The sequence below is a fragment of the Rhinolophus hipposideros genome, assembly GCF_964194185.1.
Source record: "Rhinolophus hipposideros genome assembly, chromosome: 23".
NCBI classification, from domain to species: domain Eukaryota; kingdom Metazoa; phylum Chordata; class Mammalia; order Chiroptera; family Rhinolophidae; genus Rhinolophus; species Rhinolophus hipposideros.
The window spans coordinates 41,809,609-41,830,668 of record NC_138069.1 but is presented as its reverse complement, the minus strand read 5'-3'; the positions used below and the strand labels follow the sequence as shown (position 1 = coordinate 41,830,668).

Genomic DNA, 21,060 nt, shown 5'->3' with positions numbered 1-21,060 from the left:
GGCCCGCTGTCCCCCGCCAGGTGTCCCCAGGGCCATCCACCCCGTGCACACAGGTCCCCTCTGATGTGGTGACCCCAGGCCGGTTTCTCAGCATGGCAGCTGAGCGCCCACCGCCCTCTGCCCCTTTCAGACACGTGCTACGTGCTGTCCTTCGCTATCATCATGCTCAACACCAGCCTGCACAACCACAACGTGCGGGACAAGCCCACGGCTGAGCGTTTCGTCACCATGAATCGTGGCATCAACGAGGGTGGGGACCTGCCCGAGGAGCTGCTGCGGGTGAGCTGCTGCTGATGCCGTGCCCCTTGCGCTCCCTCTTCCTCGGTCCCTCGCTTGTCCTCCGTCCTCAGGGGCTCGGGTTCTGCCTGTGAGTGCCGGCAGCACTAGTTCATTGATCTGACAGCATCTTGAGCGGACCTGGGACCCAGGACCCGCCGAGCTGGGCGCTGACGCCACCCTCACCCTCAGGGGAGCTGGGAGGACACTCGCTCCCCCTCGGTGTCCCTGAGCTGCTGCCATTGTCCTTGCAGAATTTGTACGAAAGCATCAAGAATGAGCCGTTCAAGATCCCGGAGGACGATGGCAACGACTTGACACACACGTTCTTCAACCCTGACCGCGAGGGCTGGCTCCTGAAGCTGGGTGAGAGGCGCTGGCAGGCGGGACTGCACTGCAGGCCCCCAGCCCCACAGAGGCTCCCGCCGAGTGCCCTCACTTCCTGTAGCCAAGGCCCCTGACCAGAGGCAGAAATGGTAGGAAGGAGGCCGTTAGGAAATGCCACTCTCGGTAGCGGGCCGCACGTCCCAGATTCGACGGCCACTTCTTTGAATCACACCCTGTCTGAAGGAGGCCATCCTGGCAGTGTCCACAGCAGAGAGTATTGCCCAGGCTGCACGAACATCCCAGAAAAGCGTCACTTAGTGTCCAGATAGACCCCAGGCAGCTTTGTGTACGAGAAGCAGGTGCCTTTGCCTCGACAACCTGCGTGCCTCTCGTGCTTTGGTGTGGCTGATTTTTGATGAGTGGTTTAAATGTGCCTTCTTGTTGTTTTCCTTCTGCCTGTGGCTCCCACCTTTCTGTTCTGTGACGGGCTGCCCCTGCTTGTTCTGCGTTAGGAGGTACGTACCCGGTGCCCCAGCTGCTCATTCCTCTCTCGGTCTCTGTCCCTGTTCATGTATGTCAGGCTCTGATGTGTGGCCGCCATTCATCTGACCCGTGTGGCTTTGGACCGGCTGGGTTAGCTTCCTGTGGGGGGCAGCAAATGTGACAGCCACACTCAGGCTGGGCAGGAGCGTCCAAGTGCCAGCCTTTCTGCGCCCAGACCAGAAGCGCATGGGCATGCCGTGTGGGAACGAGCCTGCCCCCGTCTGGGCTGGAGCAGCAGGAAAGGGCTGACGGCAGCTCCATTCCCGCTCGTCAGCAGCCGCCCCTCAGACTAACCAAGCAGCGCACGTCTCACCACCTGGAGAATCCAGAACACTTTCAAGTCTTCCTAACCACTGGCAAAGAAAGAGAAGAGCTTTATCTTTCCTGGGCAATTTTAGAAGTTGCTAGGGCTTTTCTGACTGAGGGTGAAAGGTTGGGGTTTCTTCATTACTGTGACATTAGCGCCTGTGAGCTGTGACAGCCGTGTGTCATCCACGCACTCTGAGAATGGATTGTAAGAGCCAAGGGTAATGAGAATTCTGATGGTTGTGTTTTCACTCCAGGGAGAATAAGACGGGTGTAGTGACAGTGTGGTAGGTGGGTGCGTGACACAGGCCCACTCTTCTGGTTTGGGGTCTTGCTCTGGCTTTTCTCTGGCTATGTTGAGGTTTGGGAGAGTTCTGGATCTTTGCCTAAAGACCTAGCACCATAGCCTTGCACTTGAATGCCTGTGTGACCTTTGAGATGCGCCAGACGTTTAGATGCCATCAAACCTGCGGTCCTGGGCGAGGGCAGGAGGAGGAATGCTTCCAGAACAGCAGCACTTGGGCCCTTCCATACCTGCATTCCCAGCGCAGGCCTGCCTGCCAGCTAGTGTGACCTAGTGCCAGCAGGGATGTGGCTGCTTCTAAAGATGACAAAATGAGAACGAAAGGCTCAATTGGGCTTTTCTCCAACCCGATTTTTGGGTTGAGCAGATAAGTGGCCATGCACTCTTAGGAACTGCAGAGCCGGGCGCTGAGCGGGGGCCGAGGGGTAGCAGAGCCTGGCGCTGAGCGGGGGCCGAGGGGTAGCAGAGCCTGGCGCTGAGCGGGGGCCGAGGGGTAGCAGAGCCTGGCGCTGAGCGGGGGCCCGGGACGTAGCAGAGCCAGGCGCTGAGCGGGGGCCCGGGACGTAGCAGAGCCAGGCGCTGAGCGGAGGCCCGGGGGGTAGCCAGGGGGCCTGGGATCTGCTCCTTCTGTGCTCCCTTAGCCACACACACATGTCCATGTGAAGGGAAGTCGTATCCCTGGTGTTCTTGTTAGGGATCCCCACTGTTCAAACCCCAAGCCCACTGGGCACGTGACAGCCGGGAGCTGCCACCCCTTAGAGCCCCAGCAGCCTGTATCCACTCTCTTCTCAGAGCTATTATTGTCCAGAGAGCAGATTTCCCAGTGGCTGGCAGGCTGGTCTCTCCAGAGCTCCTGCCCTGCCTGGCAGCATCAGCCAAAGCCCGGAGACACGTCTGCCCACAGGCCTGCTCCCGACCGTTTTGACGTTGGCCTGGCCACTAGCGACAGCTGGTGGGTGTGGGTCTCTGAGGGCCGAGACAGCGGTTCATGTGCTGGGAGCCCCTGCTGCAGACGCGTCAGCCTGGCCTGGGTGCGTTCCTGCACGTCTCGGGGCCCCCACCCAGCTTGCGTGGCCTGGACACAGGCTTCGCCAGAGACACACGAGACAGGTGTAGGGACAGTGTGTGCTTCATACACACACTCATGTAGGAACGGAGGTCGCAGTGTGACTTTGTCTCTCGTCCTAATTTAGTCTTTAGAGCAGGTGGATGCTTTGCCAGCGCATAGGTACGTCGGAGTTGGTATAACGATTGGCAGGTAAACAAACACCTGTAGTTACTGAGTTTTGAGAACGAATCATTTGTGTTAAAGGACAGAAATGTGTGTCAGAGTTGACCTGTCATTCAGAAAAAAGTACATGTAGCAAGTGTGTGTATGCATGTGCTGTGCGTGTGTGGGGGTGTGTGCGTGCGCATGTGCCTGGTAACAGCCTGAAGAGTGAGACGTTTATAGATAAAGTGGAGAAGCTGAGCTCCTTGCTGCAGGCATGAGGGGTGGTGCATGTGCATGTGTCCGTGTCCTGAAACTCAGCAAGAAATGTGCCTGAGCAGAGCCTCTGGTCTCCCTGCAGCAAGACCTGCTGTGGCTCCGAGACCAACGATGTGACCCGGCCCCTGCGGTACCTGCCTGTGTAGCTGAAAGTGTGCCTGGGGCTGGGTTGGGCTTAGGTGCAGCTCAGATGACGCATGTCAGTCTAGCTGCCCGCAGCTGCCGGCTCCCTTTGACCAGGGGTGGGGCTCCCTGCAGTCCCTGAACTTGGGAGCAGGGGGGCAGCAGCCCAGGCACAGCGCCGAGAGGCCTTTCTGGCAAACCCACTTCCGTGGCAGCTGGTGACACAGGGTTGGTGATAGGCATGGGGCGTGGGTGTGAGCAGAACACACGGCTGCCTAACAATCCAGGAACGAGCACAGAGAAGGGCAGGCACTGGACAGATGGGCAGCGCAGGGGCTCCCGGGAATCGGCTCTGAGAATGTGTTGTGGGCTCAGCTGAAGGAAGGTGCCGGGAGGGACACTGAGGCTCAAGCCAGCTTGGCGGCTGGAAGCAAAGGCCAGGGCCCGGTGAGGGGAGCCAGGAGACCTTGGGCCAGGCCGCCTGCGGGGTTTGGGTCCTAGGCTGAGAGCTGAGAGAGTGGGCTTCAGGCGGTGAGATCGCTCAGTGTATTTTTAAAAGGTGCCTCTGGCTGCTGTTTGGAGGACAGTGGTGGGACGGGCACAGCGGCAGGAGGTGGCAGCCTGGCCCTGGGCCAGTGCAGCTGGAGAAAGGCCTTCTGTGCCTGGAGAGAGTCAGCACTGTCCCCTGTCACTGGAGGAGTTTGGGTCCCTGCCTCTGCCAGCTCAAAGCTGCCTCGAGGGCCTCCTGGGACCCCTGTGTGAACTTGGACAGTAGAGGTGGAGGAATGAAGTGAGAGCTGAGACCCGGGTTGCTAGTGTGGGGGTGGCTTCTTCTTGAGCTGGGGCTTAAAGGGGATGAATAAGAGGCTGTGGCCAGTGGGGAGCAGAGGATCCCAGGGGGGCGCTGAGAGGACCTTGGTGAGGCTCCACGCAGAGGTTTGAGGAGCAAGAACCCAGCCCAGGGTCAGCGAGACATTGTGGGGAAGGGATTGGGCTCTAGGCTAAGGAAGGCGTAAGCAAAGGCCCTGGGGCACAAAGGTATGAGCTGGGGGTTGGGCTTGGGGTCTGAGGGCCGTGGAGCGTACAGCAGAAATCTCGGAGAGGCAGGTGGCCAGATCCATTGGAAAGGGACTAGAAGCGGGGAGGAGTCTGTCAGCGGGGGGTGGGAATCTGTCAGGAAGAAGGGGAGACACAGCCAGACCTTCCTTCGTGGCATGGCTGAGTCTCCCTCGCCAGTGCCTTGCATGCCTGGACTCTCAGAAGGACAGGTGTCTGATCTGTGATGCAGGGGTGAGAGGTCCCAGGGCGGTCTCCAAAGGGCCTGTCCACTGGCACCAAATTCCGGCAGTCAGGGTTCCCTCCCACTCGGAGGCCGGGCATTTCCCCTGCCCGGACCTCTGCAAATACCAGAGGCTGGGGAGCCCTCGTGCCTCAGCCCTGGGACGACCTGGGAGTTGGCAAGTGTCCCCGTTTCCCATGACCCGCACGGCCTTTCCTTCCCTCATCCTGTCTCCACACCTCCATACAGGGTTGGCGTATGGGGTCCGCAGCCCCAGTGGCTCACCTGCTTACATGTATGTTGTAGAGAAAGGTGGGCCAGCTCACCCCTCAGTGTCACCATTGTCACCTAGGAAGCAATGGGGCAGGAAGAGCCACTTGCTGCTACCTTGTACCCATGTATCACTTCAGTCGATTATGATGTGCATTTTTCCCTTTTAATTTTGTTTTTTAAGCTTTGTCAGAAGCAGGGGCTATAATTTATAGCCAGTTTGTCTCTGCTGAATATTTAAGGGTAGAAAAGATTTCCTCTTCTGTAGTAGAAGTAGACGCAGGTGAGGTGTGTGCGTGTGTGTGTGTGTGTGTGCACGCGCGCACGCTTACATGTGTGTCCCAGATCTTGTTAAGAGATTAGTTCAATCTAATAATTCCCTGGGCCAGAGTAAGTGATTCTGATGGGTCCCAGGCCCCCCCAAGTCCTCGGTAATGTGATAAGGGCCCTGACGTAACAGGATTAGTCCTGGACAGACGGGAAGCAGCACTGACTTCATCCTGTTGTCATTTCCATGTGGGGAAATTAAGCCCATTCATCACGCCTGACTTCCGGGAGGCAGATTTGGAGAGCGGTTGAGTTGTTGAGGTGCCCCAGGTGGCCATGGAGAGGTTGGGGTGCATGCGGGGCCCTCGCAGAGCACTGCGCCGTGTGCCCTCTTGTCACCAGGTGGGCAAGGCCTGAATGGCCCAGGTCACATGGCTTGGTCCAGACTCAGCTAAGTGTTGGGCGGACTGTCGAGAATTTTCACAAGGAAGGAACCTTAAAACCAAGCTTGGCTCCTGGTGGCATTTCTGAAAAGATAACCCAGTAATGTGTGTAGGTCTGGGGACCCTGCCCTTTTGGGCCCCGGGCTCTCCGCCAGCCCCGGCTGTGACTCACGGGGTCCCTCTGCTTTCAGGGGGGCGAGTGAAGACGTGGAAGCGGCGCTGGTTCATCCTGACCGACAACTGCCTCTATTATTTCGAATACACGACCGTAAGTGAGGCGCGGGTCACCTGGTCCCTGTCCGCGTCAGAGGGCCCGCCGATCGGTGACCCACGTGAGGCTGGCTGTGTGCTCTCTCTCGCAGGATAAGGAGCCCAGGGGGATTATCCCACTGGAGAACCTGAGCATCAGGGAGGTGGAGGACCCACGGAAACCCGTAAGCTCCCTCCGGCCCTCCCCGCTGGTGGCCCCGGCACGAGAACCTCCCCTGGCCCTCCGTGATCGCCTCTCTCTGTCCCCCCCAGAACTGTTTCGAGCTTTATAACCCGAGCCACAAAGGGCAGGTCATCAAAGCCTGTAAGACGGAGGCGGACGGCCGGGTGGTGGAGGGGAACCACGTGGTGTATCGGATCTCGGCGCCCAGCCCCGAGGAGAAGGATGAGTGGATGAAGTCCATCAGGTGCGCCGGGCCGGGGCCAGGGGCGGCTGTAATGCCCTTGTGCTTCTCCTTACTCCTGCACGACCCCTGCAGCAGTAACTGGCAGGAGAAATTGAAAAGATGCAGGTTTATTACTTAAAAGACCTGCAAATACACCGTGAGCTCGGGGGCGGTGGGGAGAGCGAGAGCACACCTGGGTCTGGGGGCTGCATTTACTGGGGTGGAGGGTGGAGGCCTCGGGTTTTGGGGCTCACTCTTTATTGGTAGATGTGAAACTCTTACAAGAGCGGTAGTTTCAAGTGCAGGAAGAGGAAACAAGTTGCCCAAATGGTCAGCTATCAAAACCGACTGAACTCTCAAAGCCAGAGCCACAGTGGGATACGGCCACGCTGTGTGTCTGGTCGTGTGGCTGGTGGGCATTTATTTCAGACAGCCGTCCCCGGAGCAGAGGCCTCGCCAGCTAAAGCGGAAGTCACGCTTTACAAAAAGGAGGCACAAATGTCAGGGGCCACAGTACCCCCGGCTCAGAGCCTCAGGCTCTAGGTCCGTTTCCTCCGGATGGGGCAGCTGCAGCGCGCGTGCGCGCCTGCCCTGTGTGCAGGCCATGGCTCCATCTCCACTCGGGAGGGCGCCTGCCTCTGCCGGCCCAGAGGCCCAGGCCGTTCTTTGGTTGTAGCACCGTCCCACCTAACCGAGGTGTTTCCTCTTCTTCCCCAGAGCGAGCATCAGTAGGGATCCTTTCTATGACATGCTGGCCACAAGGAAAAGGAGGATTGCCAATAAAAAATAGACGTTTCCTGGCCTGGACAGTAAAAGTGAAAACCAAAACCCCACAGCAGAAAGTGACCAAGAGGCCTCCCTGTGACACCCTGGACCCCGACGGCCTTTCCCGGAAGGCATCAGGAGACAGTGCTTGTGCAGAGCTTGTGACCGCTCTAGGGAGGCCTCGAGGGCCCTGCTGGCTTCTGCCCAGCCTTTGTGCGTTGTGTCCCCCTCCTGCCGACCTTCCTGGCCCGCAGCACAGACGTCCACACGGCCTCCCTGCAGTTCTGTGCAGCAGGTGCGCCTGGGAGTTCAGCTGCGACAGCCTGTGCCGCAGGCTCGGCACTCGAGGTCTGTCCCCGGGAACCTCGTGCGTTCCCGTCATGCCACACGTGCTCACTCATGGGGTGTTCATTGTTCTAGAAGCCGCTGTTTTATATCAAAACAGGAAAGGAAAAGCTACCACTTTTTTATTCAGATTTTTTTTCCTCAGATATGTAGGATTATAGCTTTTATATGCCTTTTTATATTCTGAAATTATAATGGAAGATACTTTCTAACAGTAGTATTTTTAGAATGGCAGCTACAAATTAAACTCCTGGACACACGTCTATACTGTGCACTGGAATCACACACACGTCTGCAGCGGCCACGGGCGGCCGTGGAGCAGGGATCCGCCTGCGAGCTCTGTTCCTAGTGTTGCTGCTCCGTGATGCCCTCATCCGTCGTACAGGGAGGTGGCCGGGTGTCCGGGTCCCCTAGGACGTCTGAACTCAGACGGCTGCTCCCACAGATACTTTCTAAAAAGGCAAATCCTTAAAATTTAAATTATGGGTTTGGGGCGTTTATCCAGTACGTGCTGAACCCCGGCAGATAGTCCATATGCCGAACCACATGGACCCGCTAATATTCGACCGTCGTGACCCCACAAGAAGCAATTCCATCCGGTTCAACTGAGCACATGGTTCGGACCCGCTTTTCACCACCGTCTTCACTATTTAAACCTTTCGGCAGAATGCGTGCCAGTATCCCTGACCCACTGAGAATGGCACCAGATTTCTTCATATCATGAGTTGGCATGTAAGTCACTAGAAATCATCTTATCCCATGTTTTCAGAGGTTTACTCTCCCGTTACGAAGAGGGAAAGAGCAAGCTGTGGGGAGGCGGTGGCACTGAGACATTCTGTGACTAGCTCACAGCCCGAACCTGCACTGCTGGGTGACGGGAGCTACCGGCCATCTGGCTGCCGGTGACCCAACAGCAGCCGCAGGTCCTCGCTGCTGGAGGGCGCACGAGTGGGCAGGGTGGAGGCTGTGGGCTGTGACAGGACGCCCCTGGTTCCTCAGGACAGGGCTGGGGACAGACGCCGCTCTTTGTTGGGAGCTTCATGTCCATCGCCAGGACCAGCGTGCCCACGTGGCTCCCGCCCCCATCCGCGTAGCACATCCTGAATTTGCCCCCGTTAGAAGTCACTCCTCCTGTGTAAAACCAAGTTCCAGAAAGAAAACCTCAGGCTGTGTGCACTTAACGGGAGCCTCAAGCAGCAGAATTAACTGTTCCTGTGAGTTGCCTTGATGCTGAGACCTGATGGCTGTGGGACCTTAGCCTCAGTGCAGCTGACCTTGACGTAGCTTTAAGTCACCAGACTGCAAAGGGGTCTGAACCCGTGACTCTCCGACACACATCAAACTGACTGTTTTGGTTTATTCCCCAAGCTCTTAGGCTCTGTTACGGTCCTGATACCTCAAATCCGACACTTCAGTGTTTGAGGAAGGCAAGTCAGCATTGTTGAAATGCCTGACTGATACATATGCAACTCTGGCCTCCATCTTCCGGAAAACAGCCCTGCCAGGCCCACCTGACCAAACACTGCTGAAGACGCCCCGGGAGCGCGGCCCCTCGGGCTGGCCCCACACCCAGGACTGCCCGCGGTGCCGGCTCCATCAGTGTTTCACGTGTGGATGTTCTGTCCTTTGACCCAGGTAGGACCCTGCGGATACAGGGCTTTGTCTCTTGGGTTTGGGAGAAGTGAGCGTAAGGAAACACCTGCTGAGAAATGGTTCTTTGTCCGTCTGTGAAGGAGCTTCCCTCGGTGGCCATTTCCCCAGGAGCAATGCAGGAGGCCGTGGTGCTTAGAAACTCCTACCTTGCCATCAGTGTTACGTGTCCTGTGGCAGTATTCACGTCCTGGCATTTCGCCGGCACCCCACTACGCCCTCAGGCCGGGCTGGGCGGGGCTTTGCCTGAACCTCAGGGTGACCGCCTTCATCTTCCTCCCTGCCCCCATGTCTGTGCTCAGGGCTGAATGACCATCCCAACTCTGGCCAAAGACATGCTTTCCTCCCAAGACCAAGGGCAGGAGGCGGTGAGGGGCCCTGGATGGGACAAGGTGGCCTCCACAGCCCCACTGGCTTTGCTTAGCAGGTGAGGCTAGTTGGACGACCCTGAACCCAGACAAGAGAGCATCTTCAGGAAACTTTTGAGCAGTTTCATGTGGTACCAAACTGGGTCCAAATAGCTTCTATTTATAGGCAAAGCAGCATTTAATGCTTCACATAAAGCAATGCATATTTTTAAAGTTAAAATGCATATATCTACATAGATATGCTTTGCTGACAAGTCAGGTCTGGTGTAGACCAGAAAACACGTTGTGGTTTCTCTTATTTTTTCTTAGAAAACATTTCTATTTACAGTAAATATAGTTAATATGTAAATAATGTACATACATATTGATTTCTGGAGTGTTTATTCAATGTATATACTCCCACAACTTGCATGAAGAAATACCTGTTTCGATATTTTGTTGTAAAGTGAATAGTTAGTACAATTGGAAGGTGTATGGCTGTCAAATTGCAAATATTGTGTTCACTAAATAAAAAGTAAATGCACTGTTCAAACCACCTCGTGAGACTTAGTTCTTTCACCACCCACTCCCCCCCCATCTCCCTCACCTGTCCTAGGTCTGCATCTCCAGGCCCCGCCCAGCAGCGGAGCTTTTTGAAGGGTTTAAGGAAGAAGGCAAAGTGAAGCCAACAAAAAGTCAATGAGAAATGTCTGTAAGCAAATGGGGCAAACAGCAGTAAAAAATAAGACGCAAAGTGTTTAATTTGCTGCCATTTATATACTATATAAATTTTACATGCTGTATATTTACAGTGGGGCAAGTGCTTTTTTTAATCTTTAAAAAAACAAAGATCAAACTTTAGACATCTCTGAACAACACAAACTGTATAAAGCATACAGATTATTCAGATACAAACTGTATTAAATACAGTTTTCCCCACTCCATCTCCTGATGCAGGACCAGTGAAGAATTATAAGTGTATCACAGTTTGATAGCATATCCATATTAAAAATAAAATCACAGTATGATTTTGTCTGTAACTAGAAACTTTAAGGGACCAAGCTGACAACTCAGACTCCAATATCATAGTCAAGACAAGAGACACTGTATAAAAAAAGTGTTAATGTAATAAAAAAACATACTGTAGGCTTTACAAATAATGTTTGGATTATACATTCATAATGTAAATACTCATCATAACTGGTAAATTGATTGGAATAGTTCCACAAAGTTCAAAAACAGAACTTGTCTATAAAATACACCTTCAAATCTTGAATACAACTAAAATATGAAGCAAATTAGTTTCTAGTATCAGACATTACAGAAAACAGATTGCTCTCAAAAGTCTAGTTGAGAGCTTGTGAATCTTTAAATAAGTCTTTAAATTAAATATACATACTGTCAGTTGTTTGTACTTTTAAAATTCCATGGTTTCCCGGTCGGTCTTGCCCCGGATGTCTACCTTGGAGGAGCGTTACATGGAATACTAGTGATCAACCTGAGTCTGATTAAGCAGCATTTGAGATGTTCTAGTCCAGGGCGTTATTTTCAAGGTGATTTATATACACGGTATTTTACAATGGTCAGCAGTTGTAGAAAGTGTTCATCCATTTGGAATAAGAGTAATTAAGAAAAGGTAAAAACTAAAAAAAAGTTCTCCATGGTAAAATCTGTACAGTATTTACTAAGGAAGCACCACGCAGATTTGAACAAAGTTATTTCCTATATTTATAATTTAAGCTGGGTTGGGGATGGCTTCTGTTGGACATGTTGAATCTGAAAGACAAGAGGCAGGAAGTTGGAACAAAGGGCCTCCCCTTTTCCTAGCACCAATAACTTACTCAAGGGCTCCCTTGTAGCAGAATCCCCAGGTCTGCGGGGAAGCTCTTCAAACACTGCCCGCCTTTCTGAATGCAGTGAAGGAACCCAGGTTCCAGACAGAGGTGCTGAGGGAGCCCGAGGTGGCGGGCAGCTCAGCAAAGAGGCGCCATCTGCTGGGCGTGGACCGCACCCACCGAACCCCAACTGCCACTAATCCATCTCAGTCTTTAAATTCCCTTTCACCAGGGAAGAATTTAATTCCTTAATTAGGCTTAGGTCTTTCCCTTGCGAACAAACTGATAAAGCATGTTAATTAACTGCAAATTAATCTTCTGTAGACAATTTACTTTGAAATTCATTTTAAATCCCCCTTGCTGACTAGAAGTTACACATTTAGACAAAATTCCTTGACCTCAGTTAAGGCAGGGCCTACAACATGGCCACACTAGGGCCACCAGAAACAGTTCAGTAGTTATTTGGCACCCTCAAGGGTCTGGTCTGCCGCCACACACCCAAACCTTCTCGTCTGAGATGGGGTGGCCGGTTGCACACCTCTGATTCCTGGGTGCCCCAGCCCCAGTGTTCCCGAAGCACAGCGAGGGCCTGGGGGGTGCGGGTGTATGAAGAAATGGAGACACTGGGGCTCCTCTCAGGCTGGTAGTAGGTCGGGCTGAGGGAACTGGAGCCTCAATCTCTTCAAATCTTTACCAAGCAACTGGATGCTGATGCTTTAAACGCCCTCGTTCTCTTACCACGAGGGGAAGACAGGGAACGGAGTCCCTGAGTTTGGAGACACCGGTGTCCCCTAGCCAGGACTGAGGAGGGAGTCCATGCACCAGTGCGTGGCCTGGAGGTCAGAAGGGTCTGCAGCCCTTGCTGGGGAGCCTCCCGCAGCTGCCCCCAGTCCCCAGGGCCCCAAACTCGTCATGCATGTCCCCAGCGTGCCTCTACAAACCATTAGGAGATAACGGATATGCGAGCAGCTTACCGTAACTAGTGAATTCTTTGTTCTGAGGCCAAGTTTTCAATCACCTGGAAAGCAAAGGTTGAGACAGTTTAATGATGGTGGCACTAACTGTTCAGGGCCTGCGCTGTATGTGCCCTGATTACTCTCAGAACCAGCTCTCAGTAGTTGTACGTTTTCGCCCGAAATCAATCCTCTGTGGGCGTTTTACTGAAATCATGTGACGACCACGGCTCGCTGATGCCAGTGGAAAGATGCAGTGACAGCCACGCCTGTGGGAACAGTGCACTCCACCCACCAAACTGACCAGCCTTTATCAGCAGGAGAGAACAGATCGTAGGCCGAAGGAAGGGAGGGTTTGACAGAGCCAGAGAACATGAGTCCCAAAGAGCGCAAGTAATGGTTGAGGTACTAGGACAGAGGACACATGGCACACAAAGGGGTCCGTCCTCGGCCAGCTGACAGGGATGCGTGGCATGGAAGGTCAGTGACTGGCCCTTCTTGGGGAAGACAGGAGGGGACAGGAGCCCAGGCTCCTCAGTCTGCTCCGTGGCAGCACCGGCCACACACCAGTCTTTGGGTTCACCTGGAGCGTGGCTAGGAACACGGGGCCACCACGCAACACAAGCCTGACTGCAGCCTCGGAGACACATATCAGAGCTACCAAATGCCAGCTCCTGAGGTTTGGACTCAACCTGCTTTCCCTCTACAGCCATGGCTGTGCGCAGGCCGCCACCCCCGTCATGGGCAGCCTGTGGCTGCGCTCCTTACGGGAGACCTGGAGCCAGAAGGGAACATGCTGGCAACAGTGGAGAAGCCCCTGGGCCTCCACGCAGTACGCACAGCCCTGCTCGCTACTTCATCCCAAGCACAAGCAGCGGGGAGGAGGGACTCGGTTGTCACCAGGCCCGTCCCCCAGTCACAGACATGTTCCCGAGAAACCAATCTGAAACCATATACTAATTTCTTTAAAAAATACAGAGCAAATACCACTTGAGCTCAATCTCTTGCTGCCACATGCCGCCAGAGTTCCCACAGCACGTCACGCACACTGTTCAATAATCCCACGCTGACTGGGCCACGGGAGGGCCTGGGCCTGGCCCCAACCCACAGCAGCTCCACCGAGTCCAGGACACAGTTGAGAATCAAAGGCCACTGGCCAACCAAATGACGTTTTCCATAAAGGACCATGAAAGCTGGGCTGTGCTCCACTACAAATCTAGACCCTGAAATTTCAATTGCATATAATTTTCATGTGAAATGAGATTTTCCCCTCTGGACTTTTCCAACCACTTGAAAATGTTCTAGCCATTCTTAACGGGCAGGCCGCAGGGAGACAGGCGGGTGGCTCGGTTCACAGCCGGTGTGCCAAGCCCTGCTCCTGTGCAGCTGCTCCTACTACACCCAGTTCAGCACTGTCCTCGAGGGTGGGAGACCCTGAAGCGAATCAGACCACGGCAGGGAACTGCTTTACGTGCAATCAGAGCAGAAAGGGCTACGCCACTGCCGAGGAAGACAGCTGAGCACAGCAGCCCCGAGTGAGCCAGCTCGTCAGGAGCCAAAGCCTCACAACAGCCTGTCCAAGGCATCGCTCCGTCAGAGCCCAGCAACTGCCGTCCCTAATGACCCAAGCTGCCAAACTCTGACTCTTCAGTGATACTCAGACTGCCAGAGCTTGAAGGATGCCAGAGAGAAAGAATATACAGCAAAAACGTTTCTATCAAAAACGATTTAAAAGCAGAAGTTCTGGTCCTTCACAAGGCACATACTCAGTACCAAGAGCCCTAAGTCCCAGAGGCCTCATCAGGCCCAGTGTCCTGTCACTTAGGCTGCTCGTAATGGCTAAGGGGTCACACAGCGCACGCGTACCACACATGAGGCCGCTGGGGCCAGAGGGCCTCCTGCCCCAACACATCCTTTTGTGACCTTTGAGGTTTTCTTCCTGTGTGTTCACCTTTCCCAAAAAGACCAGTTTCTAGAATATATTCTGAATTCCAAGTAGCTCCTCTTACCCTGGCCACACTCAGACAGATGACACCTGTCGTCCCTGCTTTCCATCCTTAAATGTTTTGTTTTTTCACGGAAAGGTCCAAAACCTTCCAGAGGCAGGCCATCAGTGAGGGGAAAACCGCCATCGTTTGTCCGGAAATGGTCAACAGTCTCGGAGCTGGTGACCTTCGCTAAGTGTGGTTCTGAGTCTTTCCCAAAGTCCTCGGATTTCCTTGAGTGCCTCTTCTTTTTCTTTTTCTTTTTTTTGTGTCTGTGGAGGTCGGCATCCGAGTACGCGACAGAAAGATCTGAGTCCTGCTGGTGCCTGCGGAAGAACAAGCCAGAACTCAAACCACCAGAACCAAAGCCACCTCCTCACACAGACCGTGCTTGGCCGCTCATGGTGCAAACACGTGACTTCTTAGCTAATTCAAAAGGCAGTTTATTTTCACTGTAATAATTTTTAAAGTCCAGGGTCATAAATTCAGTTTGAACCCCATCCCACCACTGCCTTTAGCTTTGCTAAGGTGTTTGGCCAAAATACCAGAGAAAGGATTTTGTGAATTTTTCCTAAAACTAGTGGCTGAGGAAAAAACTTTTGCCACAAGGTGACTCGGGCAATGGGAGGTGTTTTCCTTTCCCTTGAGAAACCACTATTTACCAATGACTTTTGGTAATCTTTCCCCAAGGTTGTGATTCTCAGAGATGACAAATGTATAGAGTATATATAAAATGTACAGGAATTCTACTGGTGCTATCCATCTTAAATTGCGGTTAGGTCATTTTCAAGACAATCGCTGACTAATTTAGTTTTTTAAAACTACAAAAATGAATTTCCTAACTAGATTTCAAATTGAGAAATGGAGACAGAAAAACAGAGAAAGATGAAGGCAACAAATGACACGTCTCAGGTCCCCACTCAGGGCAGGCAGTCAGGCCTCCCATTTTCTGCTCACCTGTAGTCATCGAGTTTGAAGGAAACACTGACAGACAGGACAACATGAGTGTATCTGACCATTAACATCAACGCCCCCACGTTTACTTTCACAGGGCACCGCACACTCTGGGGCTGTGAGGCAGGAATCATAATGGCAAACGGCAGCATCATTTTGAAAAATGAGGTCTGCAGGCTTTTTATTAGGATGCTGTTGAAATGAACTACAGCTTAAGAGCAGAGCTAGATTTTAGAATTCTGGAAAATAGTGAAATCTCCAACTTCCCCGAGATGAGAAATACAAATTAAACCAATAAACATGACCCAGCCCTCCACTTGGTACCGAGCTGGGTTCCGAGAAAAGGAAGCTGAGGAGCTGGTGAGCGCCTCCCACCCCAGCCCACAGCCTCACCTGGAGTCTCGCTCTCGGTGTTTGTCTTTGGATTTCTTTTTCTTCTTTGATTTTTTGTGCTTCTTCACCTTAGGCTCTTCAATAGGGTCCCTTTGTAAGCTTCTCCAGGCTTTCTTTTCTATGAAACTGTCATGTTCTGCACTATCGTACCTCCGCTTTCGTGACGTGACATTTTCGTGATCATGAAACCGATCAGCGAGATGGCAAGTGTCTTCAGCTACTAGTGCAATCTTCTCGTGGGAGTACTTGTCAGAGTAGGGAGGCAGAGCATGCGGGGGGCCTGCTCGGGGGCTGCCGAAATGGTGCCGCTCTTTCTCCTTAGCAAGCAGCTCAGCGCCCCGTCTGCTTTTATAGCAGTCCTTGAACGGCCAGCCGCCGTACTGGGCTGCCTTGTCATAGCCCCGGTCCCCGTGGAAAGGCTTCCAGTCCCGCACCTCCCTGGCCGTGTATGGCGCGTACCTGTCGTGGAAGTGCCTGGACTGGTCCCACCTCAGTTTTCCTGGGTAGCACTTCTCCCGGCCCCAGGAGCGCTCGCTGTCTGAGTGGTGGTAGCGGCTCCAGTCCTGGTGGGACCCGCCGCGGTGTCGGGCGTGGTGGTGGCTGTACCTGGCAGGGGCGCGGTGCTGGCTGGGGCTAAGCCTCTCGCTGTGGCAGGGCTGGTACTGGGCCCCGTTGCAATGCTCCGGCCGGTAGCGGTCGTGCGGGACCCGCTCGCGCTCACGCGTGTAGGAGTGCCGCCGCCGGTGACAGTGGTCCTCTGTCCTGCTCCTGCTGTCCCTCACGCGTTCCCCGCTGGACGAGCGCTCTCTCCGGTTGCGGTAATGGCCTCGGTCGACTTTCCTGAGGCTACTGATCTTTTCCGTGACCGGAGAGCGATCCTGGGCTTGCAGGCCAGCCTTACTGTCTTCACATCGCGCACCAGGACTCTGTTCGGGCCCCCCCACTGAATGACTTTCTGCGGCCGTGGCCGACTGAGGACAACGTGGCTCATCCGCAGAGGTCCCCGTGCTGATAGGCGGGTCCTCCGAGGCCGTGCACTTGTCTCGGCTGCTGTGACCGGAGGGACCCTGCTCACCGTCACCCGCAGAACATGACGAGGGACTCAGACTCAACCTCCCCGTGGCCTCCACTGCTGCCAAGTCCTGGGGACTCTCTATTAACGTCCCTTTCATTTCTTGGGGTGCTCTGCTCTGATCACTTGTAAAATTCCCAGGGTCACATGGTGTAGACAGTTGATCGTCCCCGATGGTAATCTGGTTGGCGTCACCAAGATGGTTGATAGCCAGCAAAGCCTCGTCAGGTTCTGCCGAAACGTTTTCAGAGACTTCTTCTTTGGTAGATTTCATGCAGTGGTCCGAAGGCGGCAAAGCCTTCTTCAATTTGCTGCTAAGACTCGGGACTGTCTCTGTTTTCTCTGGGGAACCAGGAGTGGGGCTGCCAGGCTCCAGTCTTGCCTTCTCGTCCTCTGCAGGGCTTTCCTCTGTTCCACGTGCACTGTGGCCCAACCAACCAAACAAACAAACAAACAAACAAACAAGTTAATCGTCCACTTGACTGCTTTACGGGTTTTTGTCTTGTGTTCACAGAGACAAATACTTCAAAACATTCATTCATTGTTTTATGCCTTTGATGTATCTGGTTGAAACCCAATAGTGGGCCTGTCATTTTTGGAAACTTCCAATTTTCTCTTTCTCCCGTTAAATAAAAGTACAAAATTCTATGTCAAGCTCATCTCCTACCCCATTTTTCAGCAATAACAATTCTGCGGTTCTAGGCTCCATTTTCAGATATACTTCTAATTCTTCTTAATAAGTAAGTCTAAACCCTCAAACAAGTCAAATGATGAGTGGAGGGCCCTACTTTTCTACCTCCAAACAGCCAATGGCTCCTGGAATTACTTATAACGCGTGAGGAATCACTGAAGTTTAGAAAAGCGTTCCGTAGTAAATGAAGTCTGCCCTTGACTGCTATAGAGCTTTCAATGTTTTCTTGACGTGAATGAAAGCTGCCAGGAAACAGTGGCCCCTACTTTTTAGTGGGGAAATATCTGGGGGAGAGAACACCCATGAACTAACATGCACGTTATCTGGAATGTGGCATGAGACTCTGAAGGCAGCATACAACACACAGGGTTATCACACAGGCGTGGTTTTGTTTATATACCTACTTGTACTAATTCTCACACACATTGTTTGAGGACAAATGAACCTACACTAGGACAGAAACGAAAAGTCATCATGCGAGTGACAGCATGTTCAAACCCTTCCATCTCTCAGGTAACTGAGTGGGAAGGCATCGTCTGGGCCTACACAATGGACTCCATTCCCTTTTAATAGTTAAGCCTTCCTAACAGTGCTTCCAGGTAAGGGCACACCACCTGCCGGGGCCATTCTGAAACGTGGGGTGCATTTCTGGGTTGTCACAATGATGGGGGTGCACCACTAGCACTCGTGGGCAGTCCCATATAATGAGTAAGTGTCCTATACCCCAAGTGCCGACGTTCAGGTGGGTGAAACCCCGGTGATGATGTCGTTTTCATGGCCACCAGCATTTCTAGGAACACAACTACTGTGCACTTGTAGAGATGATCAGAACTTCACCCAAAGTTGTCCACCATGAGGCCAGAACATGCCTGCTGGTGGATGTGTGCGTGGTCCCAAGTTCCCGACAGAGGCCACATTCTCAGCACACCTGTGCGCACCTGGTGGCCTCGTGGCCTCTCACAATGGTACAATCTCACCTGTTAGCACACTGAAATACCACTGCGCGGTGAACTCCTTTCCTTGTATTCCCGTTACATTACATTTAGGTCAATAGACTGATTTTTTAAAAATGAAATATGGAGGTAGACTGTCTTATCTATATATTTAATTTCAGAATTCTAGAGGGGCCATAACAAAACATTTGCTACTTGATAGTCCAGGACTCCTACCCTATAACCTTGATACGGCTTCATATATTTGTCACTAAAAGGATTAAGTGAGACAGCACGAGGTGTCAGATTCAGAAGTATGCTGATGACACCCTAACCTGAGAGATGAGATTATACAGGAGAAGGAAACGTTAGCTTGAGGACATTCAGTTTTCATGGACTGTCAGCCCCTCGTAGATTTTTCCTTTCCTTTTCTCAAAGGCAAATTAACAAATTCTATAGCTGATTCACATCATTCCAGGACTCAAAAGGTTCATTCTAAGACTTCCACAGACTTAAAATAGTGACACACCCTCAGGCACGACTGTGATTTCCTATCAAGGAGTTTCATTTCCTAAGTTGTTATTTTACCTTGTTTCATCTGTGGAGCCTTTCACTTTGTTACCAAGTTTGAAGGTCTCTAACATTTTGTCTTCTGGGAGAGGTGGCAAAGGAGCGGGCATCAACTACAAGGAAAAAAATGAAGATATTTCAACCCTAGTGGCCACTCCGTGCCTCCCGAAACCCAGATGAGAGGCGACAAAGCCGGCCTCACCCCACCCTGACACTTGCTCACCTTTCCAGGTAGACCATTTGCCTTAGAAAAGGGGTTTTCTGAGTGTGCAGCAGACTGGATTTGGCAACTGGCACCAGCAAACGACAGACCATTTTCTTTCGGGTCGCTATCTGTACTATTAGCACCATTTAGAGTAACAGGTTCTCGAAGCTCGTGCCGAGAGACCTCGTCGTCTTCAGCGTCCTGAGCAGAAGAGTGCGAGCTCTCGACCGTCCCTAGCCCGTTCTCCCTGCCTAGGCCCTTTGCCTCCTCGTCAGACTCTTCAGATGACTCGGCACCATAGGGGACCAGGACACTTGGGTTCAGCTTGGACTTGCCGTTCATCACTGGCTTGGAACAGGACTCAGGTGGGGCCATGTGCTTTGCGACTTTACTGGAAACTGATGCCGTAGGTGCACTCGAGGTAGACTGTATTGCAGAAGAATTGGTGATGGTAGAAGAGGGGACAGGCTTGTTAGGATTCTCCAAAGAATTGCTGTGAAGATTAGGCTGAGACTGACCTTGACGAACAGGTAACTTGTTGTGAATACTGATCGTGATTTTTTGTTTCTTGGGATGTTCTGGAATAACCGAGGACCTGTTCACTGACCAGTTTTGAACAGAAGTTGAAGCATTAACAGGACCAGCCCTGTTGACATTGGAGTTCCCATTAGGACTCGACATAGAACTGCTCGGCGTTTCTTTCAATGGCCCAGTCCCGTTTAAGTGAGGTGGATTCTGGAAGTAAGAAGACCACAGCTGGTGAGAGCTCCAGAAAGAGACACAGAATCCATTCTGGTTGTGGACCTTCCCGTCTCGTTGTCTTTTTATAAATAACAAGTTTCACACACTTAGAAACACCTCCTGTCTCAACCACTCCTGCCCACCAGAAACCTTCCACAGGTCATAGTTTTCTGGTAATTAATCAACAAACAAAGACAACTACTTCAGCCAGAGAATAACCCCCAGACCAATTCTTCCTGCCCCAATGAGAGAAAGGAACAGGCCCCTGTGGGCATGGAGTCACGTCTATTCTCCTTGACTGGGTTTCCTGGGGGCCCAGCGCTGTCCAGGTGGAAGCAAGTGCCGGCCAGCAGAGAATGAGTGCTGGCCAAGGGAGCTGCGGAGGGAACTGCTGTTTCGGGCACCACTCACTAGGCCATCCCCTCCCACCACGATGCCTGGGATCCTCCTTATGCAGTTATTTTGCTCCAGATTCCAACTACTGCTGCTACACCCTAGAGCCTGCCAACTGGAGGTCATGGGTGAAATATGGTTCCTAGATGACTTTTGTGTGGCCTTCACAATGTCTTCTTAAATATTTGAATTAGTTTCTATCTTAATATGGGGCGGAGGGGGGTCCTGAAAATTCAGTAGCAGCTGCCGCTCCACACAGGGCCCATCTCTTCAGTCGGCCAGTGTCCTGATGTCACTCTTACCAAGAGTCCAGTTCAGCAGCCTGCTGCCTACCCAGCTCCCAGAGGCATCTGATGTGACTCTTGCTATAATCCAGACACTGTCCAATGTCCACAAAAAACAGCACACAGCTAGAGAAGCTGCTGGTTCAAAACAAATTCAACTCGAACTGAAAGGCTGTTCAAACACTACAGCACAGAGGACAGGGGTGACTCTGACATGCAGACGGGCTATCCGCCGTCTCAGCAGGGAAATCTAGCAAAAGTTAGGCCTGTACTCTATGAAGACTCGGAGCTTCACGTGACCCAGGAGTGTCAGCCATGCTCCCTGAGAGGCCATCTGGGAGGGTGGTCAAACGCAGCAGCACAGCGGAAAGAAAACGCCAAACTCCTGAGAGGGCTAAACAGACATGATGAAAGTGTTCTGTTGTAACTGGGTCCCTTTCCTGGAGCCCAGCATTCCTCATGGATCCCCGGATATTTAATCCATTAAGTGAATGGGAGTCCAGAGTGGGAGCTAAACTCTCTAGCATTTAAATATACGTATGACCAGCCTTTCTCCTTGATCATTATATTCACACTCTGACATTTTTGTACGTATATTTGAAAGATTTTACAATAAATGACTTGATATACTTTTCTGACAATAAATTCACTTGTATATGAAG

The 21,060-nt window shown here is 52.4% G+C and overlaps 2 protein-coding genes across 8 annotated transcripts in view; one reads left to right on the top strand and one right to left on the bottom strand.

Moving 5' to 3' along the window:
* The window catches only part of CYTH3 (cytohesin 3), a 65,256-nt gene extending 55,311 nt beyond the window's left edge, over nucleotides 1-9,945 (top strand). The window contains exons 8-15 of one of the 7 annotated variants that reach the window (XR_013992366.1): nucleotides 131-279; nucleotides 531-642; nucleotides 5,819-5,895; nucleotides 5,990-6,061; nucleotides 6,150-6,304; nucleotides 7,001-8,125; nucleotides 8,762-9,028; nucleotides 9,127-9,945. Coding sequence is in view for 2 of the 7 variants with exons in the window: in XM_081035283.1 (XP_080891409.1) it covers nucleotides 131-279; nucleotides 531-642; nucleotides 5,819-5,895; nucleotides 5,990-6,061; nucleotides 6,150-6,304; nucleotides 6,658-6,826 (734 nt within the window). In the remaining 5 variants the exon portion in view is untranslated. Of the gene's footprint in view, nucleotides 1-130; nucleotides 280-530; nucleotides 643-5,818; nucleotides 5,896-5,989; nucleotides 6,062-6,149; nucleotides 6,305-6,657; nucleotides 6,960-7,000 lie in introns of those variants that run through there. The other 6 variants (XR_013992368.1, XR_013992367.1, XR_013992369.1 and 3 more) reach the window with 6 other exon arrangements.
* Nucleotides 9,946-10,127: 182 nt separating this feature from the next.
* The window catches only part of USP42 (ubiquitin specific peptidase 42), a 32,748-nt gene continuing 21,815 nt past the window's right edge, over nucleotides 10,128-21,060 (bottom strand). The window contains exons 13-18 of the mRNA XM_081035270.1: nucleotides 18,999-19,715; nucleotides 18,794-18,888; nucleotides 15,511-17,004; nucleotides 14,188-14,489; nucleotides 12,200-12,243; nucleotides 10,128-11,166 (exon numbers count right to left, since the gene is read on the bottom strand). Of these exons, the coding sequence (XP_080891396.1) occupies nucleotides 12,236-12,243; nucleotides 14,188-14,489; nucleotides 15,511-17,004; nucleotides 18,794-18,888; nucleotides 18,999-19,715 (2,616 nt within the window). The 3' untranslated portion in view covers nucleotides 10,128-11,166; nucleotides 12,200-12,235. The remainder of the gene's footprint in view (nucleotides 11,167-12,199; nucleotides 12,244-14,187; nucleotides 14,490-15,510; nucleotides 17,005-18,793; nucleotides 18,889-18,998; nucleotides 19,716-21,060) is intronic.